This window comes from Aphelocoma coerulescens, chromosome 2 (assembly GCF_041296385.1).
Source record: "Aphelocoma coerulescens isolate FSJ_1873_10779 chromosome 2, UR_Acoe_1.0, whole genome shotgun sequence".
Lineage (NCBI taxonomy): Eukaryota > Metazoa > Chordata > Aves > Passeriformes > Corvidae > Aphelocoma > Aphelocoma coerulescens.
The window spans coordinates 11,695,422-11,720,336 of NC_091015.1; the positions used below are offsets into that span (position 1 = coordinate 11,695,422).

The following is a 24,915-nucleotide window of genomic DNA, read 5'->3' on the forward strand; positions in this document are numbered from 1 at the left end:
ATACACTGTTCAAGTATTTCAAACGAGTCTGACTCAAGGGAAGAAAGTGTGTATTTTTGTTTGTAGGCAATTCAGAAGGTTTTCTTAGCATTTTATTGCAAACCCTTTTGAAAAATCTAGGGAAAAAATGCATTAGATTCTTTATGATTTTCATTTTTATCCTCTCCTGTATAAATAAATCAATATTGAACTTTTTGTCTTATAATTAATTGTAATACCTTCTTCATAATACACTTACCTGCCCATCCATAATGTATCTGCTTCTTGAACCCTGGAAGAGCAGAGATTTCAGTAAGAAAGTTGTGAAAAGGGATGTTTCTGTGGAAGAGACAGAAGTCAGCTACTCTTTGGCGTGTGTTACCTGCATTTCTTTTATCTCACTAAGCAGCTTGTTAGTGGGCAAAGGGAGTTCCTGATTTGGCTACACTCATCACCGAGGCTGAGGTGGAGGGAAGTGCACAGTCCCCTCCATTCTTCTAAGTGAGAAGTAGTATTGATTCTATGAGAATACTACAGCTGTTGAACACAAATTTTAAACACCTTAGATTGATTTATGGGGCGGGGCTTTTGGTTGTTTTGTTGTTTAAGTGGGGGAAATGGAAATAAGAGGTAGAACAGGCCATTAGCAGAGATAACTGATAAAACAAGACACCAATCCTGGTTTGATAAGCTAACCCAAAATTCAATTTTCGCACAGGGTGGAGCACCTTCGCCGTTTGATAGAAATTTCGGGACAAAAATTTCAGCAAAAGCTATGCAGTGGATCTCCAAAAAACTGAAAGAAACCTACCGGAAAGGTGCAGAAATGTTTGGTGCAGTCTCTCGTTACTGTCTTTGATTGTCTGTCAGTATAAGACTACTCCACTTTGCAAACATAAGAATGTTTGTTAGACAACATTCTTCTTCCCCTCTTGGTGTTTTATTATTCAGTAGTGCCTTGCTGTGCTTCCTGCTTTATGAGCATTTCCACCTGAGTGAGGTCAATACTTCAAATAGCTGTTTTATCATCCTCTTAAACAAAATAGCCAGTGTGACTGCAGGTTTTCATGCATGCAGGAATTGATGCTTGTATAGTTACATCTGTTCTTTTTTGTTTCATGCTGCCTTCATGGGAGACAGAAGAAGGTAATACGTCTTCTTTGGGAATTTCTGAAAAGCACTGTTTCCTGAAATCTAAGCTAAAACTGGATGCTAAAATTCAATCCTTTTGTTGCTTAATTGCACTACAATTTCATTGCTAATCACCCAGGTTAAGCTAAAAAGTGAAGATCTAACCCTATTAAAGCACTAATTTGATGTTTTATCATTCTGTTAAATAATCAGTAGCTGAAATGAAGCTACTGTAAGTTTTTGATTCAGTTTAATTACAGAAAAATTGTATTTGCCCTTATACATGTAAGAAAGATGCTGAATTACTTCATTCTTTTTAGGAAAAGTATTTGCCAATACCGATGACTCAGTCTGTTTGCTGGGAATGCGGAGACGCAACCTCGTTTTCCAACCCGTGGCTGAGCTCAAGAGTGAAACAGACTTCATGTACGTATGCACTGCCTGCTGGTGAACACCTCACCACAGCTTGCCTTGCACCACCTCAAACACTTCCCCCACCTCACTGCTTTTGCCTTGGGCCTGCATTCTCCCAGCTCCACTTGGATTGTTCACTTCTCTGTGTTCTCTTTGTGCTTTTACTTCTTACACTTCAGAGTCTCTTGGTGAAGTTTGGGACTCTGCTGTCCTGTTAAGTAACTTTCATGTGATTGCCTTTGCCCTGGTGCCTAGCATTACTTCTGTTTCAGTTCAGTGGGGCAGCATTTTTGTGCCAAATTAGGTATTATGTTTAACACCTTCCAGTAAGATCTGTTAATTCCTTTGGGATTGTGTGTCCTTGATTCTCCTCATTTTGGGTCAGCATTTACATCGTCCCATGAAGGCAGTGCCTGATCCCACATGTATCTCACCTCCCTGTTTTCCCCCACAGACACAGGATTCCCAAGGAGCAGTGGTGGCTGAAGCTGCGGCCACTGATGAAAATCCTGGCCAAGTACAAGACCAGCTACGATGTGTCAGACTCAGGCCAGCTGGAACACGTGGCCATGCTCCCAAAGGAGGCCGAGACCGGAGCCATCTAAACACACCACATTTAGATTGTTGTCATAGATGCACATTGTGAGTAACAATGCTTTAGAATTGTTACAGCTTTGTTTTGTAACATTTAAATTATTGTTCCAGCACTTTACGTGAAACAAGACGTTCAGCTGTCACACAGATTTTGTCCTGTTTGTGTGTTATGTTTGAAACAAACCCTTGCATCTAATGGAAAACACCAGTTACTGATACTGCCCTTTAACAAGCAAGTGCAACACTGTTCTATGCACTCCGTAAGTTACTCATCTACTGCACTTTGTTTCAGAGTACTTACACCCCAAAAATAAGTGTAGATGGCTAGTTTTTGTGTTGAGTTACAGGATGTGCTTAATGTTTCTGAAGTGAAATAAAATACTGTTGCAAACATCACATGTGTGTTCATTTGCTTTTAAACAACTGGGGGAATAGCACTTTCAGGATTCTCTGTACAAACCAGTGAAGGAAAAAAGAAACACTCCTTTCCCTTCCCTAACCCTGCAGGAAGTAGTCACAGCAGGGCAAGTGTTTTTCATTGCTGCTCCAGGATTAGGCTAGGAGTTGGAATCCTTTCTCCTCATACAAGGAATGCTAAAACCAGTTCTTGGATTTGGGAATGGGGAGGAGCAGCTTTAGCAACTTGAGATTCGGAAGGGTGTAACCCGGCCCTCGCTTCATCTTTCCTTTTTATCAGAGCTTCTTTAAGATTGTTAACACCCCCCTCCCATACTGATGAAAAAGGGTAATGAGGCTGACAAACAGCTAAAAATGTTTTCTCATGCCAGTTTATGTTACCTGGACCACGCCAACAAGGTAAATATTAAGTCATGACATAGAAATCTGACTGCCTGTTGCCCAAACTGTCAAGCTGAACTGAACTTTATATAGAATAGGGATTCGCCCACTGCACTGCACTCTCAGCTTGGTGGAATGTACTGTCACAGACTGCTCAGGCTTATGCAAAGACAGCTGGAATTGCCACACCACAGAATGAAATCTGTCAGTATGAGAGACAGTTCTTTATTTATCCAACTGCAGACATGATTTCAAACAAAACACCATTTAAAACTAGACTTTTCCATATACAAAAATATTTATATAGTATCCATGTGCAATTGGAAGAATGAGGCTTCAGTAAAAGATTAAGGTCTGTCTTTGCCATGCAGAGCATGTAATTCTTGCTCTCAAATACTGTATGGTTAGAAAATGTTTCACATTGTTATTTTGAGAAGGGGAGCTTCTAACTGGTTTGGTGAACACTGTTAAAAAACAGCAATGAGTATTGCAGCTGGGCCATAGCACTGCTAAAAGTTACTAAAAAAACCCCTAATGCTGTAGTCACACGGATTGGCTTGTTTTCTGTGGATGTTCAGCTGCAAAATCATCGTTTGACCCATGAGGGATCTTTGGTGATATCTGCATTTTCTGGGCCAAGTACAGCTTGACCACGAGTGCTCTTCCCAACTGCAAGGTACCTTGGGGGAAAAAAAAAAAAAAAAAGAAAATCCATGAACAAGTGAGAAGCTGCTACATTCAGTTAACCATAGCTCGCCTATACAGGTTAAAAACACTCCCATCTTGTGTTTTGCCCAGTCATCACAACAGTCTCTCCTTAACCCTGTACTTGGCCATACTGGAATTCTTACATTTACAGTGGAATTCAGAATGCTACACCAGCTCATACAGTCAGTGTACTCATGCTCCAGACAGTTTCTGGACCTTTCAGAAGTAAATCAAACCTAATCTCCCACAAATTCAGAGTGTAGGAGGGAGTTACATCTGCTAAACATGCAATAAGCAGGATATAATTAACATATCCTTTTCTAGGTTACAGAAGAAAATACTGGAAGTAGTAAGAAAGGCCAAGGGAAGAAATCCAGTGACTTAAATATGACAACTGAGCACAGGCTTACTTGTTTGATACATCAACGAGGTTAGCACTGTTGACAGCAAAAAGTTGTTCTCTGTGCAACTGCTTCATTTCATCTGAAATCCCATATAAGAAATTACCCATTCCTACAAAAAAGAGGACAAAACCACACACTGCACTGGTGCACTGGAATCTGTCCCAGTGACATGCAAGAGTAAGAGCAAACTACAATAGGAACATGTGCTGGAAAGGAATAGAGACAGACTACCATCAAACCACTGTTCTGAGAGAATATCCAACTGAATCAAGCATTGTAAGTTAAAACCAGGGTGAGGTAGTAACAGTTTCCTATTTAGGAAAAAAATTATTTTGGCAAATGATTTACTTTGTCAAAAATCTGAACATAATGGTGGTCCAGGAAACTTAGATGTAATTCATTCTGAAGAGTGGGGGTTCTTTCTAACAACTTCTTAAACAAACTGTATTTCATGAACCTTCTATTTTTAGAAGTTTTTTTTATTTCCAATCATGATGTATGTGCAATGTGAAGGTTTGATCACCTTCTTGTACTACACACAGAAATCTGCATACAAATGCTCTAAGGCTTTTGTTGAAATACTTGCCTACAGCATTTTAATACTAAAATTAAATATAATGGCTTGTTGAACAACCAGAGAACTCCAAAATAGTAATAGAAAAGCTGCTTGTCAGGGAAATAAAGGTGGCTGGGAGGACTTGGGTCAACTAGTCCAACCTCCTGCCCAAGGCAGTGCTGACTTCCCAGCCAGGTTAAGGCTTTCATATGCAGGGCCCAGCGACTCAAAAGGATGAAGGTGTTCCTTGCACCAGTTCCCAGGCCTCTGGAACAAAGCTCTCCTATTCAGTGCTCTGTTAAGATCTGTGTTCAAATGCCAAAGAATATTTGTCATCCCTCACTGACACCAACACCCAGCAAGCAGGCACTGCACTCATGTGCACCTCACACTGATTGCTTTTTAACTACCCAGACCAAAACCAGATTCTGTCAGGCAAAAGTCAGCTTCATTTGAAGTGTTCTTGTTTAAAAAGTCAGTGTTACTACAAGCACATTTTAAAATAATGCTGATCTTAACCTTGTGTATCTTAATCCTTTGTGTATAGGAAGGAAACAAATTTATCAGGGCAAGTTTTGGACTGAAATTCAGCTGAGGGAGAGAAGGAAGCGAGGAAAGCAAAGCTACAAATCAGTAAACTGAAAAGATGTGAAGATACTACCAAGGCATCATGAGTGTGCAGATCTGCAAAGAAGATAACACCCTCCATCCCAGCAGACAGCCTTCTGTGCTTTAACTTCTTCAGAGAACATATGCACAAAAGGCTAGTGACATTCACAGTCAATTATGCCTGCTTGAGTCAGGAAACAATCCCTCAGCTCTTTTTGACTCAGAAGACCAGTATTTCTTTTCATCTGTCTGCATCTAATGCTTTCCAAACCTAAAGTAATTTCCTCAATCTACCTCCATCTGATGCAGAGGAGCAGTATGAATACAAAACTTCAGCAGAGCCTGAGTGCATGAGGTTTTCTGAAAGGGAGCAACAGGAACCAACTGATTCATTGAAACTGCCATCATCTCTCATCTGCCAAACACAAATTTTACCATCTGACACGGTTTAGCAAACTATTTTCTTCCCTTTAAATGTAAACTAGAAAGTAAATAAACATTGACAGCCTTGGGAGGATGATCAGAAGGTACCTTTATCTGAAGGAGCTATTGGTGCATCCACAGCAGCAAACACTGCTAGTTTAGCTTCATCAATATCTTGCTGTGTGAATTCTCCAGATTTGGCCCATTCAACTGCTTTTTCAAATGTTTTCAAAGTGGCTAATGAATTTGGGTCTCTTAGAAGAAAAAGAAAACATAAAAATTAAGTATTTCAGTCTTACAAAATGAAAAACTAAAATTCCTTTGTTCTCACTTCATTTATAATTTACTATGCATCACACAAATATACAAGGGGAAAAACAAATTATAAACTTTTTTTTGTACAAAAAGAAGTTTTGATGTTTGGTTTTGTGTTTCTTTTCCAGAAGAAAACAGTGTTACAAACCAAGCAGAAATTTTAGATACACAGGTGCAGAAGTTCAGCTGCCTAAAAGTAGTTCCAAGATGGTGTAGAGAGAAGTGGTGTAATAGGAGCAGGTCAGGTAAGCCAGCACTGCTCACAGTGGGCTCAGAAAGCAGCACTGCCATTACTGCCCACACCAGGAATATTTATGATATGCCCTATCTTCTCTCAGTTGCTTTTCTTGCCACACCTGTTTTTACTCTCTGTAAAACAGGTGCCACAGGTTAACTACTACTGGCAAGTTAAGGACTACTGCCAGGACAAGTCCTACCATGTTGAAGCTTCACAGAAAGGCCAGGCTGCTCAAACCTCAGTTAGGAATCGTGACCAAGCACTGTGCCAGGCTACCTTTGGGCTAGGAAAACGACTGAAGCCAGGACTCCATCCACACGACACTTCTAGTGAGAATTGCAACTACAATACCTCCAGTTCAAATTTCATCTGAAAGTGCCTTGGTATGCCAAATATGAGGTAACTGTTCTGGACTGGCAGAGAAGAGGAATAGAAAAAAAGGATCAAGCAGTTCTAGCTCATCACCAGCAATGCTTTCTGCAGAATCTCTGATGATTTCAGCCAGTCACGGAAGGAAGCTGCATACTTTCAAACTCAGAATCTTAGGGAACATCACTATCCTACTTCATGGTCTCAAATTTATAGTCTTGAATTTCCTTTTTTTTAGGGCCTCCTTAACCCAGAAATAAACAAGTGAAAGCCAGTTTTACATAAATCTGATACTGAGACAGTAAACACCAAAGTGCAGAGGTGCAGCAGTGGTTGCTACCAGCAGAGATAAATTAAGCTTTCCCAAGGACACAAACAAGAGAAAGCAAGGATGGGTTTATTAGGCAATCTAACTTCATCAGCACTGAATCATTTAATTTCATCCCTTTTATTTCACTTCTTGAAAGACTGCTACAATGAGTCAAGAATAAGACACATCCAAATGCAGTCAGTGGTCCCCTCAGCCATCAAGAACAAACCCACTGTTACCTGTAGGAGTAGAACGTGAATATGCCACTCTGACTAAGTTTAGCACCTCCACCATAGGCCCCTCCTTTCTCTCTGATCTCTGTATGTAGGAACTTAGCTGTCATCAACCGTGCAAGAACTCGAAGGCTGGAACAAAAGAAATAGAAGCAGCGAAGATGTGAAGTGAACTGGACAACAGTAATGGTCTCAACTGCCCCTAAAGCTCACTCAGATCCCCATTTGCAATGCATTGCTTCTTACAATCTACAACAGTAATGATAGCAATACTCAGTATTTAGTAATAGCTGAATAATGTCACATCACCGTAAGAGCAGCACTAAACTTTGTTACATACAGTAGGACTGTCAACTCAGGACACATCCAAGTAGGCAGGGCTGTTTATTCCAAGGTAGGGGACAGCAGCCCCTCACTACTTTATCTCAGCCTTTACAGGGCTTCTCTGGGCCCAGCCATGCAACAGTTGCTTCATAAAGATTTTGTGACAAATGCACTGCAAATCATTTTCTACCAACACTCCATTTTCTTCAGTCAGCCCAACCCTTTCCATTTTGTTTTGTGCTGTGCAGTGCACAGAGAAGCTCCCTGATGTTTTGCTTCCCACCTGGCATAGTCTGCAGCTGTGTAGGGAACTGTTCGAATGCATTCCCCAATATAGTTCACTGGGAAGGGAAGTACAAAATGGGTCTTCATCTGGCATGGCTTGAAAGTAGGATCCTGAGAGAAGAACACATTATTGTCACAGTTAGCAGAGGAGACAATTTATCCATCTGAGAAATCTCTTTTCTGAGAACCAGGAAATTCTGCCAAGCATACAGACACACAAATGCTAAAGCTGCCACTTATCCCACCCTGCAACCAGTGGCATTTTGCTTGTGCCTGTACCAGCAATTCAGTACAAAGAACTGCCTTGGAAAACTACAGGAGAGGGACACTATACATCAGCTACTCATCCTTGCAGCCCCACTTCTCAGTGCTATGTATTTTGAATCACTACCAAGGAGTCTGGATTTGGCCATGGATTTGATTGAAACACGTGTTCTTAACTCTCCACTTGTGTCACACACATAACATGCTCACCACATTGTATCCCAATCCATCTACTAAGTTCTAGACATTGAAAACAGTCAGAAACTGTAACCCACAGAAAAAGAAAACTATTTAAGACAGCAGCTGCAGTATAAATTTCTGCTCAAACACCCCCTGCAATAGACTCAATTCTTCATTACAACCCCACTTCCAAACTTTCAGTCCTCTTCATGTCTCTGGGCCTCTGCAGAGCTCATTCCTTTGCCTCTTCCACACATACATCTGCTTGTGTGCTCACTTCAGCACAAGCAGACCCTCACACAACTCCAGCGGCATCGTTTCAGAGCTTCCCATCCTTTCTTAAATTCAGAAACCCCATCCCCAGCCCCTCACACAACTCTGGCAGGCTGGGCCAAGCAGAGCAGTGTATTTACAGCACTGGTCAGCAGGCAAAACCTGGGCTGAGCTCTCCCTGCCCCTCTCTTCTAAAAGGAGAGCTCATGGTGTACTTTTCTTTCCTGTAGCCAAATACAGATCTCATTTTCAGTAATTCTCTTCTGTCAAGTGTCATTCACATTTAGAATCATTTAGAGAGGGGACCAAGGAAAGGAAGAGACTAACTGGAAGTGATTAAGTTTGATGGTCAGTTGTGGAACTGAAGGGCATGAATTATGCTTCAGTGCTGTGCTTCTGTAACAGCTTAAGATGGACCATTACATCAGCAACAGCCCAGGGATACCAATATCCCCCACCAATAATGTACTTACATTAACTAATTTCCTTGTGATCTGCAAACCAGTAGCCATTTCACTTCCCACAGGTTTCACTTCTGAAGATTTCTACAAGAGAGAGTCCTCATGATTTAACAATTTAGACCAAGACTACTACAAATGCAACCCCTTCCACTCCAACTTGTTTAAGGCAATCATCAAACCACACCTTCACAAACAAACAAGGTATTCAATTACTTCTTTATATTTCTGAGACAACTGCCAAATTAATTTCCCTCCAAGAGTAATCTGGCACTGAAAGACATCAAGACCCACATTAAAGGAGGCCCATAAAGTTACAATCATTTCACTCATGGGTAGGGAACTGGGACCTTATTCCAGTCTCATCAGAAATTAAGACAGATCTGCATAGTGACAGAGCAGGTCCTTTGTCAACTCCACTGAACCAAGCATATTTTGTGCCAAATGTCCTGAACACCATGATAACAAAACAAATTCCTATGCAACTGAGGAACTGCACATCATGCCCTATTTGCTTTTGGCCAACATTTCAACTAAAGCTCAGCTAAAAAAGAAGTTAGTTTTATGCAACAGGGGAAGGAAGAAGATCTTTTTCCGCATCCCACGCCAAAGCAGTGATCCCAGAGTAAGGCTTAACAGCTGATCTACAGCATTTCTGTTGTCCGCTTCACTGCAGTGAACACAGTCCATGGCAAAACACAGAGCAGCTGAGCACAGATGACTGCCAGATTTCTTCAGACATCTTTGTATGGACACAGTATCCAAGGTCAAGCTTTTGGTGGCACAATGGTATTGACACTATCAGGCCAACTGCATTTGATGTCCTAATCACAAATGACAATTTCTCACCTCAATCACATGGGGACGAACAGGTTTTCGCTCTTTTTTACTTTTAGCTATGCCCTTTAGAAATTTCTCTATTTCTTTGGATGCTTCTGGTATCTGCTGAGGTGCTGCATTCACTGAACATCTGTCAAAAATATGTATCAAATTTTTAAACACGGTTTTGTGTTTTCAGAGAGTCTTTTATAATTTGTACCACTCTGTCTTTCCAAACATTTTCTATTAAATCATCAGAATGTTAGGTCAGTGATTGCTGATAATCAATAACAGAGAGAAAGGCAAAATACTCAATCTAGCATCTGATGTGGAAAAAAAAAAAAATTACAGTCCAATTGCTTTTCTTTTGCTTGACCTAGAACACTTTCAGACCAAAGCTGAGCAGTAGCTGTCAAACCACTTTGGTGCACAAGACAAGACTAGCTCAGTTTTGCAAATAAAAATGTCTCTGAAGGAAAATAATGCCCTCTGTATCCTCTCTGTAGTGGCAGCCCTACCACGGTTTTGAACAGTACAGATATTTACATAATTTCATTTATCATTTCGTACTTCAAAAAACAAAATTTTGCAACTTCTGTCACTTCAAACGGACCCATTTATGGAACTAATGCATCTGACATTAAACACCTTAATGTGATCTCTGCGTTTTCCAATATATGCATCAAGCAGGTTTCAGAATGTCACTGCTTTCCTTTTAGGAGCAAAACAAAAACCTAAACCAAATTATATTCAACTGTTACAACACAATGTAACAGTATTTGTCTAATGAGCACCTTGAAGGGGCAAAAAAAGGCAGATTTTTGACTATTTCTGTAAAACTGCACAGGTCACTTACACACCAGTTACCTATGAAATTTGTTCTAAGTCTCTCATACCATTTAAAAATTGAACAAAAGCATAGCTACCACTCTGTAAGCAAAGGGAATTTAAATTAACATTTGTGTAGTTTTTCCACAGACATCCCATTTCACAAAACCCCAGTACACCATGAGATGCACTGAGAAAAGCACTTTCACAGGCCATGGTCTCTCTTTAACCAAAATGCCCCTTTTCTTTTTAGCTGGAACTCACCTGATGTTGTCACTATTTAATAAATACTTCTTAATGCGTGGCAGTTTGCGTAGTATTGGTTTAATATCAGACATTTCTGCTATTCTCTTCATCAACTTCACCTGTGCACAAAGGGAAGGCAGAAAGACCACAGACTAAATCAACAGGAAGAATTAACAAAAACCAGCCTGTAACTCCACAGTCAAGGATCTGGACCTTGCTGAAGGGCATTATTAACTTCTCACCTGATCCATTCCACTGAACATCTCCTGCAGCTCTCCAGAAGGTGTAAGGTTTTTGCTGGCTCTAATAGAGGCATATAAATGCCCACAATCTGGAATGCCATTTGACAGCTCCTGGGCAGTCTTCTTAACCAGCACTCTGAAATGTTCTTCCTCCTCAAATCTTGGGCTGAAAAAGAATAGAAGCAGGTCTCATGCAAAAGGACACCAATGAAATTTATTATACTGAATCATTCATCATCCAGAGTTCAACAACGTGCTTTTAAACTTTTGGTTGTCCATTTAATCCACTATATAGTCATGCTCTTGATGCAATATGTAAGTTTAGAAAGACATTAGAGATAGAATCATGAAAATAAATCCCGAAGTAGGATATCTAAGAAGAGGAGAATGGTTGGGGGAAGAGTGAAAAAGAGAACCCCGAAACACATGCAAACCCACAAACAAACAAAACCCAATGTACTGTACTTGTTAAATATTTCACTCCATAAATGCATCATGTCTGGCAGATTTCTGTCCAAGCACAGAGATGAAAAGAGCACACCCTGAAGGAAAAAATAAACAAAACAGAAAAAACACTTCACACAAGACAACCACAGCACTGGACCAAGAAATGCACAGGAACTTTTCATGGAAGTGATGTAATGATGCCAACCTATTGCTACACATCACAAAATCACTCTAATGCAGGCTGTGTTACTGAAATCAGAGCAGACATTAGATGTGACTGCTCTTCTGGCAAAGCAAGCCTGGCTACTCCTCAATCCCTTTTTCTCAACAGAAAGCAGCAGCTGAGAAACAAAATTTCACATTTTTTCCCATTAAGTACAAGTTCTGTTCTGGGGTGCACCTTTCTCCAGGGAATCCCCCTAATTTAACTCCAGGATCCATAGGGAGCAGACCCCCAGCAACTCTGAGAAAATCCCAAGAAATATTGCCAGAACTGTTATGCCCAACACATAGATTTAATGATGCTGCAAACAGTGATGTAACACATCAACAGCAATATCTGAGTGCAACACTACACCATTCTGCCCTCTGCTTCCAAAATATTTTGGAGCACTCAAAAATACGGTGACAGATGCTAGTGAAGCACTGCCTTAGAACACCCACATCAAACACTCCCCTTAACACAAAGTACCAAGTTACTGTAATCATCTAATTTGTATCTTACCAAAAAGGCAGAAGTCCTTTCATACACAAAGTTTTCAATGCACATTAGCTTGACCCTCTCCCTGGGAGCCTGGACTGACCCTTAACCACACAATTGTTACTGCAAGTGTAACATCTGCAAGGTTATGATTAATTTACCTGTTCATACACATCCAGGTGTGAATCATCTGGAATGATATGTGGGCTGACAGACATACCACCTGTTTTTAGTTCTATTTTCTGGGCTTGTTCTCTGTAATCAAGGGCTCCACATCCCATCCTGAGAAAAACAAGAGATTTGTTTCCCTTTTCAGTGTATACCAAAACCAAAATCCATGGAGCATTTGTAAAGTAGTCTGTTTAGGACAATACTAATTTAGCAACTAAACAATTTGGACTGTTATCAAGCAAACATAATACTTCATGCCTTATAAATGCTTTCCACCAAGCTTTTCAATAAGGGCATCCTGCTAATTTAAAATGCTGTATTAAAAAGCATGCCTTACGTGCAGGCTTGCTACCAGCATCCATATGAACTACATTAACAACATCACGTGAGCTGATCTCATCAATAAAAACAACATATTCCTCCAAACCCAGGTCACTTGTTCTGCTCTTTGCTCCTCTTTCCCCTGTGATGGGGTCACTGTTTCTGTCCCCACACGGCAAAACTGGACCAGAAGTCTGTTCAAGTGAAAACTTTAATCTCTGCTAGGCTATTTTTCATTTATAGAAATTTTCTAATCTGTTGAGGGAACGCTTGTGTTGACACTGGGCAAAAAGGCAAAGCTGAGAGTGAATGAGAAAGGGAAACAATTTGGAATAAAGAAGACAATTTTCTGCAGGAAACCAACTTATCATCATTTCCCTTTTATGTTACGAACAGATGCTGGAATTATTAAAGGCAATATTAGTATTTTGGCAAGCTGTATTACAGCCTGTTGCTTCAGCTTGTAAGAAAGTAAACCTCTCACTTGGTAATGACGTTGCAGAAGAGTGGCACATATGGTTTGAGCTCCTCAGGAAGTGTGTTCAAGCTGGAAAAAGCTCGGAAATAAACCACCCCATTGGTTGGCTGAGCACAGTACTGGACAGGAATTTCATCAGCTAGGGACAAAAAAACAAAAGCAAAGAATAACCAGCAGCTTCCTAGTACAAAAACACAAAAGCAAAATGATTTCTTACAAGAACTTCCCATTAAGAATAATTTTCTATTGGTGTTTCAGAGCCAGTTCTTGTTTAAATTTTGCACATTATACTGAACACTGGACCAAAGGGGTTTTATTGTTTCTGTCCATGGTAAAGTAATGGAAAATGGTAAGGTAACCTGGACAATTTGAAATGAGAATTCTTCAAACAGAGGTCGTATTTTAGAGGTAACACTCAAATAAAAAAAGTAGTAATTTGCTTCTGAACAAGTCAAGTTTTTCCCTCTTATTTTCGCCTTCATCACTTCAAAAGCTGAGGAGATCAGCTTCTTGCACTGTACACTCTTCCTAAGCTAGGCCATTAGAATATGTATGTTAGAATTTTCACAAAAGCAGGTGATTTTTTGCATCAAAATTATACAGTCTTGACACTTGCTGGTAATTTTTGAAAAAAAATGTCTGTTAGAAATATATTAATGAATGGTATTTACCTACAAAATGTTGACAGAACCATAACAAAATTCAGATCTACCATCTCCTATCAATCCATGGGAAAACCCCTAGCAAAGCAGGGAAAAACTTGCACTGAAGTTATGAGGAATGACAGTAACATTTTTTTTTCCCCCATGGCTCCTGTATATAATATTCTGCAAAAAATGGGTAGGGACTGCAGTAAGGAAGGCTCGCTGCCCCAGCTGCCAGGAGTTCTGCAACCTGGGTAAGCCTTTGGAATTGCTCAAGAGCCTCCTAGAGGCTCCTCTGACTGCAAGGCAAGGTGGAAGTGTGCCTGCAGCAGGGAGCTGCCATCAGGAGCTCCTGCCAGCCCTGGGAAGGCCGGGAGGCTGCTCCATGCTGCCCCTCAGAAGCGATGGGCCTGCGGATCCACAGCCGTGTCTGCCCAGAGGGGCTGGGCTGGAGGAAAAGGAGCACAGCTATGGGCCACAAAGCCAGTCCATGTCCTGGGCAAGGGGCCACAGCTGAGCCAGCAGCCAGGGAACAACCCAATAGTGTTGCTCTCTGGGACACAGACAAACCTGTGAGCGCTGTCTCCAGCACGGTGAAGGGGATTTTGGGCTCGATGTCAGACACTTTTAAAGCTGGGAGACAAGAGGTATCCTGAGGTTTGCTTTGAAGAGCAATTAATTCCAAACCTAGTAAGGAGAGAATACCAAATGGTCATTTTCAGCTTGTAGTGGAAGTGCTGTCAAAACCTAAAACCTACTGAGATGATGCAGACCAGAAAAACTCAAGAGTCAAGTTTGGAGTCTTCTATCTGCAATTTTGCAAATATTCTACTAAAGCAGATTCTGCAGATTATCATGTAAAAACAGCAAACAGAACACTCTTGTTAGATTCTCTTTCCAATCCCCTTTTCACAACCTGTTTACAGTAATATGTAATTTAATCTTTGAAGAAGTGACACCTGTCTCTGTGTCCTGTCACTCAGTTCTGCAACCATCGACCCAGACCTGGCAGATAAGAAGCTTCTTTCTAACCCAGTCTGCTCCAGTTCTTACTCAAGTGCTCTGTAAGAACACTGATGCAGCTGAATTGTTGTGATTACTTTCACATTTCAGCCTTTCAGATACTAGCTGGTCACCTCTGAGTACTCTCCAATTTATCTCTGTAAGTAGAAAGCCTCCTCTGATTTCGTGCTCCCCTATCTCCTGTCACACACCAAAGCTTCAGAAGATTAACGTCGTATTCTTGGAGGATTTCTGCTACTAGACACTGCTGTAACAAAATTAGATGACTGCCCATGGTTTTCAAGTGTAAGTTATTCTCCAGAATAAGTTAAACACAGCACTACTTTTATAGTTGGCTTTTTAACCAGAAAATATAAGAAATATAACTACAGAATGTAGGTTTTACAGGAGCATGAAGCAGACCTCATGCCCATAAATTAACAGCTTCAAGGTACACAATGCTATGTAAGTATCTGAAGGGGGGGTGCCAAGAGGATGGGCCAGGCTCTGCTTGGTGGTGCTGAGCAAAAGTACAGGAAGCAATGGGCAGAAACTGATGCACAAAAAAGTTCCAACTGAACAGGCAGAAGAACTTTTACTGCACCGTGACCAAACACCAGAACAGATTGTCCAGAGAGGCTGTGGAGTCTTCCTCACTGGAGATATTCCAGAATCCTCTGGCAGCCTCCTGTGCTATGTGCTCTGGGATGTGCCTGCCTGAGCAGGGAGATGACCCACTGTAGTCCCTTCCAATCTGACCCAATCTGGGATTCTCTGAATTCATCTTCCAGTTAGTGCAAGTTAACATGGGAAAGAATAAGCAGATTGGGATTTTAAAACAACTTCCTTTCTTCTGCCCTAATAAAAACAATGATCATTCCATTTTTGAGTGTTAAAACTAATGGAATATACCAGTCATACACTGTAGTGTAAGCACTGCACAGCCCTGTAACACACGTACACAAATTTTTAATAAAAAAACCCCATCCCTTTCAGAGCAAATGATGGAGAGTGCCTGAGAATTTAAGATACTCTACAGAACACCAGCTAAAAAACTGTTATACGAATAAAAATGTGAAAAAGCAAGTTAACCTTTTTCAAATATTTGGGTTTTTTCTTCCTCAGAAAGTGCATTGACCTTTTTTTCCAGCTTTTCTGCTTCCATTTTAGCTTGTTTATCATGGTAGTCTTCCTCTGGACTCATTGACAGAGTCAATCTGTGCGGATTATCCTGCAGAAATACATCCCAAAACAAAGCATTATTAATTCTGAGGGCAACTTCCTTGCCTTAGATTATTGCTCCATCAGCAGTAATAAAACAGCCTGTGCATCATTTGGCTTACATGTTATCAAAAGTATCCCAACCACACAGACTGAATCCTTGGTTTCATACAGGAGAAGCTCACCACAAGAACAAGTACCAACAGCCTTCTGCAAAGCTTCACTCTGGAGTCAGAGTCCCTCAACAGCACACAGTACTCATTAGTTTAATTAAATCAAGGTTAAACAACTGTACATAATGCTACAGAGCTACATGCTGTAAGTTTTATCTGGAGAGTGTTCTAAGATGGGCAATTTTGTTAAATGCAGGAGGGTTTGATTAAACACCTCTTTCAACCTGCCCAAGCTTGAGTGCACAGAGATCCCATATGATGTAAAATGTGCATGCCTTATCCTGCTCAGAAATGCTTTCCACATCAGCCTTGCTGCCACAGAACTCCAGCCATTATGCAAGAGTCACAACTGCTGTTGAATTCTTGTTTATACCAGACTGTGGAATTTTAATATCAAAATTACTCAAGCAGCTTCCATTTTCCTTAATAGGAAAGGCAGGCCAGTCAAAAGACAGTGACCTGAAAAACTGCCCATTTCAATGTAGGAGTCAAACAGCAACATCTGCCACTGACAGACACTGCCAACAATTTGGGACAATGGTAATCTGTAATCAGATTCTGTTTTATGATCTTATCTCCCCATGCCTGTGTGAAAAGACTATAGAAACCTGACTACAGAGTTAAAGAGGGAAATACAAAATTAACCAGCCATAGTAAAACAGACAGGGTGAATGTCATTCTCTCCCTTGCTCCCTGCCTGCCTGCTTTAATAATTTCCCAGCACAAGGTACAACAGTGCATAACCTCATAACGTAAGAACATCCAGCTATTCTCATCACTTCCCACCGGGTTATGCCTTTGCCTCAGCCCCCTCAACAGAACTGTACAGTAAAGAAAATGCACAAAAATACTGCACCTGCCTTTCTTCCCTACAGAAGCTAAAACTTTAACAGCCCCCTACTACCTCCAGACACTAGGAAAGCCTTTAGGAAAACTGATTTCAACTGATGCCACTGTCTCTTGTTGCTTTTGAGTATATTAAAACCAAGATTTACTCCAATCAGGGTGACAGTTACTTATAATAAATCTGCCTTTCAAAACAACTCAAACAAGTTGATTAGGAAAAAAGAACCCCAAACAAAAACCCACCAAAAAAAGTAAACAAACAAAACAAAGCCAACAAAACAAAACTGACAAAAAACCCACACCACTTTTGCACTGCTATCACTGGATTTTTTTTTCTGGCATTAACTAATTCAAGGCTTCAGAACAATTCAGTGCTATAATGCCCTTACTGGTTATTTTTTATTTCTGCAAAAACTCCAGAAGAACATATGGAGATGAAAACAAGAAAAAGAGCAGAAATAACTGGCACTAACAGCAAAATTCAGAGAGCAGTTCAATGAACATGAGGAGAACCAAGACAATCTTACTTGTAACCAAACCCTTTACAAGGAAAAGGAGATATACTTTGTTATGTCAATAGTAAAGAACACATGACTAGGTCCGTAATTCTCTGTTCACATTTGAACTTCTCATCAGGAAGCACCTATGTGCATCAGGAATCACAGTTTGGTAAAATATTAGCATTTTATTAGTTTTCTATCCAGTGTGGTTCCAAATGACCAACCAGACGTGGCAGTGGTTGCTGCTACCACTCAGGTGGCAGGTGAGCCACAGGGACAGAATGCAGCCCTGAGTACCTGGTGGGCTGGTTCTGAGGTCCAAACTCTCCCCCAGAGTTATGATGAGCACCCACAATCCCTTGCCCTGTTATGTAATAGTTTCCCCTCCCTGTTTTATGTATATGTTCTTTAATATGTATCACCCTGTTGAATATGTATATGTTCTAGAAAGTTCTTTGTTTTTCAATACCCCATTGGTCCCTCTCCCCCTGCTCCCTCCCACCTTCCCCCAGATTAGTCAGTTTTTATTCTCTCCTCCCCTTTGCCCAAACCTGACTGGTGAACTGTATCCCTATAAAACCCCTGGACCCTCCCTTGTTGTTTTTTTGTACCTGGACCCTCTGAGGAGTAAAACGTTTTGGAACCTGTACAAAGGACCCCTCTCAGTCTCTTAGCCTTTGGTCAGTGTGCTGGGGATTCAGTCACTTGTGATCCTGCTCAGCATTACTCTGGGGATAGCAAGCTTGAGTGTGGTGGCCTGACAGCCCCTCCTGAGGATCTTGAGCCATAGGTTGGAACCCTAGAGGTTTCCAGACCTACAGCAGACACTCAGGAAGAACCAGTGCTGTTCCTTTTCCAGTCACAGCAGCCTGTGCCAACCAGGTTTTTTTTTTTTCCACTTCGAAAAGTTTTCACTTGAACCATTCAGAATTAACATGCTTCACTTCAATGTGCCCCTGTTCAATCTACACCTAGAAACAGGCAATATGGTAATAAACTAGCCTTCAGTTTAACTTCAAATACAAAACTGTGATTTAAAAATTAACACGAGATAACTTTCCATAAGCTGGCCTACCTTGAAGTACGTTTTAACTTTTTCCTGAAGAAATCTGGGATTTTCTTTAAGACACTGCCTGAACCGAGAGACTTTATCTGCAATCTTCAGAAGCTCCACTGGATCCCCATCTTGATTCCAACACGATGCTATGTACTGAACAGGAAAGAAGAATTAGGTAAGCAGGACAATCCACCTGCATTTCTCTAGCTGACAGCATCTGTGTTCCTTATTTTATACTTGACTAGCAGACACAGAATGAGCAGTGCTAATGTAGGTGTAGGGGGAAAAATACTGTTCAGAATAAGGTTCTATTCCATCATCTCCTGTGTCCTGTTCTCTCCATTCCTGCCTCGAATTTCATCATACCAAACCACCATTTTTTTTATTATTACTCTTTTTTTTGCATACATGTGTATATCTGGAAACATACTGTAGTGTTCTTTACTCCCTCACATTTAAAATTAATTTTTCAGCTCAAGAAAGAAGGAAAACAGAAACAGGTGGTAGAAACAAAGCAGTACATATATATTACAGTCTTATATCAGCTAGATGAAATGATTTATAGGAAGGTGACTCAAACATGTAAACTATGTAAAACATAGTAAAACAGATGGGACTTTGGAGAAAGAAAATACTAAATAACCAGAAATATCCCCAGGACATTTCTTTTATTCTCTAATTTCAGACTATAAACTTTGCTCAAGTTGCTATCAAAAGTGCTCCAAAAACACAAGTGTAAGATAATAAAAGCTCCTCCATTTCTACTCTGTATGAATGGGGAAAAGAACCAAAACCAAAGCTAAGTAGAAAAATCCCAAGACATATGAAAAAAAAAAAAAAAAGCCTCTAACTGTCAAACCCACCTTCTCTTTTCTTACCTGTTTAATTACAAGCAGGTATCATAAGCCTTCAGCATTTTTTAGTAATAACTATTTTTATCTATTCTGTGGAAACTCCCCAATATGATACAAAAAATAGTATTCTTTTATAACATGCTTGAGTATTTCAAGTTCCCTTGAAATAAAAGTATTCAATCTTTATTTGAGGTTTCTGTGGGGTCATTACAACAATTCAGTGCTGGTTCTCAGTGGGCAACTTTAAAGTTTAACCACACATCTAAGAGCATTGTCCAAGCAGTTCTTGGTGTCACGGCTCATCCCTGGCTGGCAGCTCAGCTCCACAAAGCCACTCACTCCCTGCCCTCACAGCAGGATATGGGGGAGGATCAGAAGGGTCAAAGTAAAGGAACTCATGTGTTGAAATAAATGCACTTTAACAGGTAAAGGAAAAGCTGTGTGCAAGCAGAGCAAAGCAAGGAATTCATTCCCTTCTTCCCAGGGGCAGGCAGATGTTCACCATCCCCAGGACAGCAGGGCTCCATCACACATAATGATGACTTGGGAAGACAAACCCCATCAGTCCAAACATTCCCTCATTTCTTCTTCCCTTAGCTCTTACTGCTGAGCATGGTGTGGGACATCCTTTGGGTCATTTGGGGTCAGCTGTCCCCTTGTGTCTCCTCCCAGCTGGTGGAGTGGGGTTAAGTGAGAAGCAGAGAAGGCCTCAACACTGCCAACACTGAGCAGTACTGAAAACACACATGTTATCAGCACAAACCAGGAACACAGCCCCCTTCCAGCCACTGGGAAGAGATTTAACTCTATCCCAAACACCTGGGAGAGCTTGTTCCAACATTTGCCCACCCTCTCATGAACAGCTTTTTTCTAATATCAACACTGATGCCTCCTGTCTTGACTTTCACAGGACCTTTGACAGTCCCACACAATATCCTTCATCACTAGACTGGAGAGATAGGGCTTGATGGATGGACTATTGGACAGATAAGGAATTGGCTGGATAGTGACATGCAAGCAGTGGCATTCCAATGGCCAGCATCCAAAGGGAGATCAGTAACAAGTGCTGTCTGTCCCTCAGGGGTCTGTACTGGGTCCAATACTATTCAACACTTTTATTACTTACACAGCCAGTAGCAATGAGGGCACACTTAACAGGTTTGCAGATGACACCAAGCTGAGACACGTGGTAGACACTCTGGAAGGTAGGGATGCAATCCAGAGGGACCTGGACAGGCCTGAGGGGTGCACCCACAAGAAGAACATGAAGTTCAACAAGGCCAAGTGCAAGGTCCTGCACCGGGGCTGGGGCAATGACCAATAATCAGTACAAATTGCATGGTTTAAGATTTGAAAGCAGACCTGCAGTGAAGGCTTGGGGATATTGGTAGATGAGAAATTGGAAATGAGACCACAATGTGTGCTCACAGCCCAGAGAGCAGACTGTATCCTGGGATACACCACAAGAATCAGGGCCAGCAAGGGGAGGGAGGTGATTCTGTCCCCTCCACTCCCATCAGACCCCACCTGAAGTACTACATCCAGCTCTGGGGCCTGCAGTGCCAGACAGACATTGACCTGTTAGAGGAGATCCAGAGGAGGATCACAGACATGATCAAAGGGCTGGAACACCTCTCCTACAAAGACAAGCTGAGAGACTTGGGGTTGTTAAACCTGGAGAAGGACGTGGCTTTGGAGAGACTTTATTGGGGCCTTTCAATGTAAGAAGGGGGCTTATGTGAAGAGAGACTTTTTACTACACCCTGTCCAGACAGGACAAGCAGCAACAGTTTTAAGTTGAAAGAGGGCAGATTTAGATTGGACATAAAGAAGAAATTCTTCACTATGAGGGCAGTGAGACAGTGGAACAGGTTCCTGACAGAAGCTGTGGGTGCCCCATTCCCTGGAAGTGTTTGAGGACATGTCAAAAGTGCTCTGAGTAACTGGATCTAGTGAATGATTGCCCTGCTTATAGCAGGGAGGCTGGAACTGGATTATCTTCAAAGGTCCCTTCCAACCCAAACCTTTCTATGATTCTGTGATCACTTTAGTTATAACTAGGTCCCTTTCAGGCCCTCTTCAAAGTCAACTTCTGAAACATGACTTCAGAGAAACAAACTGAAACACAACTCTCCTCTGTGGGAGTATTAACACTAAATGCTGCAAGACTGGTGTTTAAAAGCAAGAAGGTGTAATGGTTTGGTCCAAAATACTCATTACTTAAATAGAAGTATTTAAGAAGAAGTATTTAAGAGCTTTCTGTTCCAGAATGAAGGTATAGCAATTGAATCAACTTCAGGACTTAAATATGTTGAAAGATAAAGTTATATGCATAAATATTTCATCAGACAGAATTACTCCCAATATCCGAAGACATGCCAGAAGGTACTGGCTATCAAAGTCAGGCCTATTTTCCCAGATTTACCATGAACATGACAGGCACTTAAATATCCACAATTTGCCTATTTGGCTGCATAGCAATCTGATTTGAAACAGCTTTTGTTTGTGGTCTTCCATTTACAAATCTCCAGTTACTCCAGGGCTCTGCTTCTTTGCCTAACTGTATATAACTAGGCATGAAATCCTGCTCATGCAAAGAACCTGCATCACCTAAGAGAAAGCAGAAGAGCCACTAAGCAACTGAGGCTGCTGCAGAGCAGAAAGGAGCAGAGGAGATTAAAGAATGAGTGGCTCCAGGAGACCCTGATTTCCACAGTGACTGCAAATACTACACCTCACTTATTCCAAATATGACTTGCAGACTTCTTCAAGACACAACCTTCTGCTGTGTAATGTGTTTTTCATAACAGTTTGGTATCAAAATTTGAGGCCAAGAACTGCATTAGTGTACATTTTCCCTTGTGAATCTAGAAATTAACTTACAGCAGTACAATCCTAAAGTCCATAGAAAAATACAGTCCTATCTGGCTTTTAGAAAATACACAGGCATCTAGCCAAAACACACAGTTCCCAGAGCCAGTATGATATGCCCCTCACAGAAGTAACCAGTGCAACTGCAATCAAAGCTGCTATTCAGGCAAAGACAACAGGCTCACTGCCTCATTAACTCGTACAGTGAGAAGTCCACAGACAGTCTGACAGCTACTGAAAAGAAAGAAGAAATATGTACACAATATGACAAAGAAGAGCCCTTAACTGGAAAGTTTTACATATCAAGAGCCTACAAATCACCCCATATTTTATAAATACATAGGTAGGAGATTTTTTTTAACCCTTCTTAAAAAAACACACACAGACTTACAGATGTCAGGGCAAGTCCAAAACTTGTAGACTGATGCTTCAACTGTATTTCAATTTTGTGAAGTAGAGCTTCAATCCTGTCTTCCTCAAATCCTTTCCTTTGGGAAGGAGTGATGAGAGAACGAAATCATATCCATTAACACTGACCACTTTAAGTGAAGTTATGAAAATGAATTATTATACTGATAAAGGAAGCATTACAAAATAATGTCTTTCACATTGAATTAAATGGATATGAAATAATCTTATGTTGTGTCATTTAGAGAAACTGAACTAACATCATTTATCTTCTGAAGGTTATGCTGATGAGAATAAGGTACAGTAAAGGAAGCAGCAGATGCAAGTTTAAAGAGTATTGAACAGTAATACTTCTACTTTGGTGCCTTTATTGTAATATAACTAGATTTTTAAGGCATGTTATTATATGCAAGTCTGTATTATTACATGCCTACATATTATTATATTAACTAAGAGTATTCTTAAAAATTCAGCATTACTCACTCAATAACTTCATCGACTGTTCTATCAATTATCTGTTTCACAGTATCAATGTCTCTTTCAGCAATACCCTGTAGACCCACACTGAAATAAGCTTCTCTTGTTGAGCCATTAAACCTAGAATAAAACACACCCAGCTCCGTGACAAGTACCAAAATTTAAGCATTAAAGCTACCAACAAAGGCAAGAAAAGGGGAAAAACCTGCCATTTCCACATATACACACACGATTTTAAAATCTAGATAGAAGGTAAAATAATTACCAAATAGGCAAGAAATGGAACTTAAAAGCATTTTTTGTTCAATTTCAGTAGTAGTAGCCACTATTAAGAAAACATACAGCATATGGTTTAAGAAGAACAGCTACAAAGTAAAGCTAGTACTTTCTGTTCATCTTCCCATTCATCTGTAATTTCTTTCAGGTAAAGAAGTCTCTCTTTTTAAGGTGAAAATTTTAGCTGCATGTAACACCAAACATACTTTCTGCTTAAGGTGAGTGGACTGGTACTTCTAAAGCAGTATTTGCAAAGTGGTTGAAGTGAAGTTTTCCATATTTGCTGCAATTATTATCAACTGTATTAAAAAAAAAATTACACGCATAAAGACAATTGTGTCCCAGCTGTCAGGCAAGGGTCAATCACAGAGCTCATCTTTAGAGACAAACTGGCACTTCCAGGAATACAGAACACCCTGCAGTTCAAACCAAAGCTAACAAAAAAGCAATAGGTGCTCATCCACTCATAAACAACCACAATTCCATGTCTAAAAATCACAGAACAAATTCAATGGCAGGCTCAGGCATTGGATTCTGCAATACTCATCTCTGGACTCAAACTTATTCTTGTAGATTTATCAGTACAGTCACTAAGGCAAATAAAAGCCAGCTCACTGAACAATTGTCATGGTTTGAAGCTGGCTAGGCACCAGACCCCACAACATCTGTTCTTTTTCATAAGGGGAAATAAAGATAGATACACATCATGAAGTCACCCCAAGACAACAGTTCAACCACATATCAATCCAGCTAACCTGGAAAAGGCCCATAAGACAAAAAACACAACATAATCTCTACTTCAGTGTCTAAAGATGGATTTCTACTGCCATGCTCTGGAATATTAAGACATCTACATGGCACTAGCATGCATGAGACAGGACATGCAGGAAGCCAATTACTTTCATGCAAAGGAGGTTGAGCCAGGCAGAGTAAGACACTAAAATCACAGGTGAGCATAATAATGTTTCCCACTTGAACACTTTAGAGAGTCACTGGAAAAAAAGGCATGATTTTTGTCATCCTCAAGTCTAAAAATCAGTCAGAGGAATCATGCCTTCTTAAGGCACTTCTTTCTTTGTGCTGACAAAAAAGGAGAAACGTGATGAGCAGCTGAGTCTGAGCTGGGTGCGGACAATGCGCCCGTGCTCAGCCTGCAGCGCAAAGTGCGCTCAGGAGGTGGGCTGGGAGCTGGAGTTTGAGCAAGGGCTGAGCTGCAGTTTGAGCAAGTGTCAGCTGAAACACCCTTCTGTACTGAGCTGATGGCAAGTTAACAGCACCTAATTACACCAAGGGGCATTTCTGACAAACCTACCTACTACTACACCATAGAATGAAAGCAAAAAACGCAACACGGTACCGAACAGAGCTTGCAAACTCTTCTGAGCAATACTTCATGTCCAGGCTGAAAAACCCAAGTAAATTAAGGCACTGAAGGTACTCCCTGTTTTATTCCATCTAACCCTTTTTAT

The 24,915-nt window shown here is 40.8% G+C and overlaps 2 protein-coding genes across 6 annotated transcripts in view; one reads left to right on the plus strand and one right to left on the minus strand.

Moving 5' to 3' along the window:
* The window catches only part of PFKP (phosphofructokinase, platelet), a 43,061-nt gene extending 40,547 nt beyond the window's left edge, over nucleotides 1-2,514 (plus strand). For all 4 annotated transcript variants that reach the window (XM_069006462.1, XM_069006460.1, XM_069006461.1 and 1 more), the window contains 3 exons: nucleotides 698-797; nucleotides 1,431-1,536; nucleotides 1,979-2,514. In XM_069006462.1, the coding sequence (XP_068862563.1) occupies nucleotides 698-797; nucleotides 1,431-1,536; nucleotides 1,979-2,129 (357 nt within the window). In that variant the 3' untranslated portion in view covers nucleotides 2,130-2,514. The remainder of the gene's footprint in view (nucleotides 1-697; nucleotides 798-1,430; nucleotides 1,537-1,978) is intronic.
* Nucleotides 2,515-3,117: 603 nt separating this feature from the next.
* Nucleotides 3,118-24,915, minus strand: part of PITRM1 (pitrilysin metallopeptidase 1) — a 28,072-nt gene continuing 6,274 nt past the window's right edge. For both annotated transcript variants that reach the window (XM_069006464.1, XM_069006465.1), the window contains 17 exons: nucleotides 23,177-23,290; nucleotides 22,677-22,773; nucleotides 18,579-18,713; nucleotides 15,856-15,994; nucleotides 14,332-14,448; nucleotides 13,124-13,256; nucleotides 12,309-12,429; nucleotides 11,466-11,542; nucleotides 11,001-11,166; nucleotides 10,777-10,877; nucleotides 9,715-9,835; nucleotides 8,881-8,952; nucleotides 7,689-7,801; nucleotides 7,088-7,213; nucleotides 5,725-5,870; nucleotides 4,035-4,137; nucleotides 3,118-3,596 (listed from right to left, as the gene is read on the minus strand). In XM_069006464.1, the coding sequence (XP_068862565.1) occupies nucleotides 3,503-3,596; nucleotides 4,035-4,137; nucleotides 5,725-5,870; nucleotides 7,088-7,213; nucleotides 7,689-7,801; nucleotides 8,881-8,952; nucleotides 9,715-9,835; nucleotides 10,777-10,877; nucleotides 11,001-11,166; nucleotides 11,466-11,542; nucleotides 12,309-12,429; nucleotides 13,124-13,256; nucleotides 14,332-14,448; nucleotides 15,856-15,994; nucleotides 18,579-18,713; nucleotides 22,677-22,773; nucleotides 23,177-23,290 (1,975 nt within the window). In that variant the 3' untranslated portion in view covers nucleotides 3,118-3,502. The remainder of the gene's footprint in view (nucleotides 3,597-4,034; nucleotides 4,138-5,724; nucleotides 5,871-7,087; nucleotides 7,214-7,688; nucleotides 7,802-8,880; nucleotides 8,953-9,714; nucleotides 9,836-10,776; nucleotides 10,878-11,000; nucleotides 11,167-11,465; nucleotides 11,543-12,308; nucleotides 12,430-13,123; nucleotides 13,257-14,331; nucleotides 14,449-15,855; nucleotides 15,995-18,578; nucleotides 18,714-22,676; nucleotides 22,774-23,176; nucleotides 23,291-24,915) is intronic.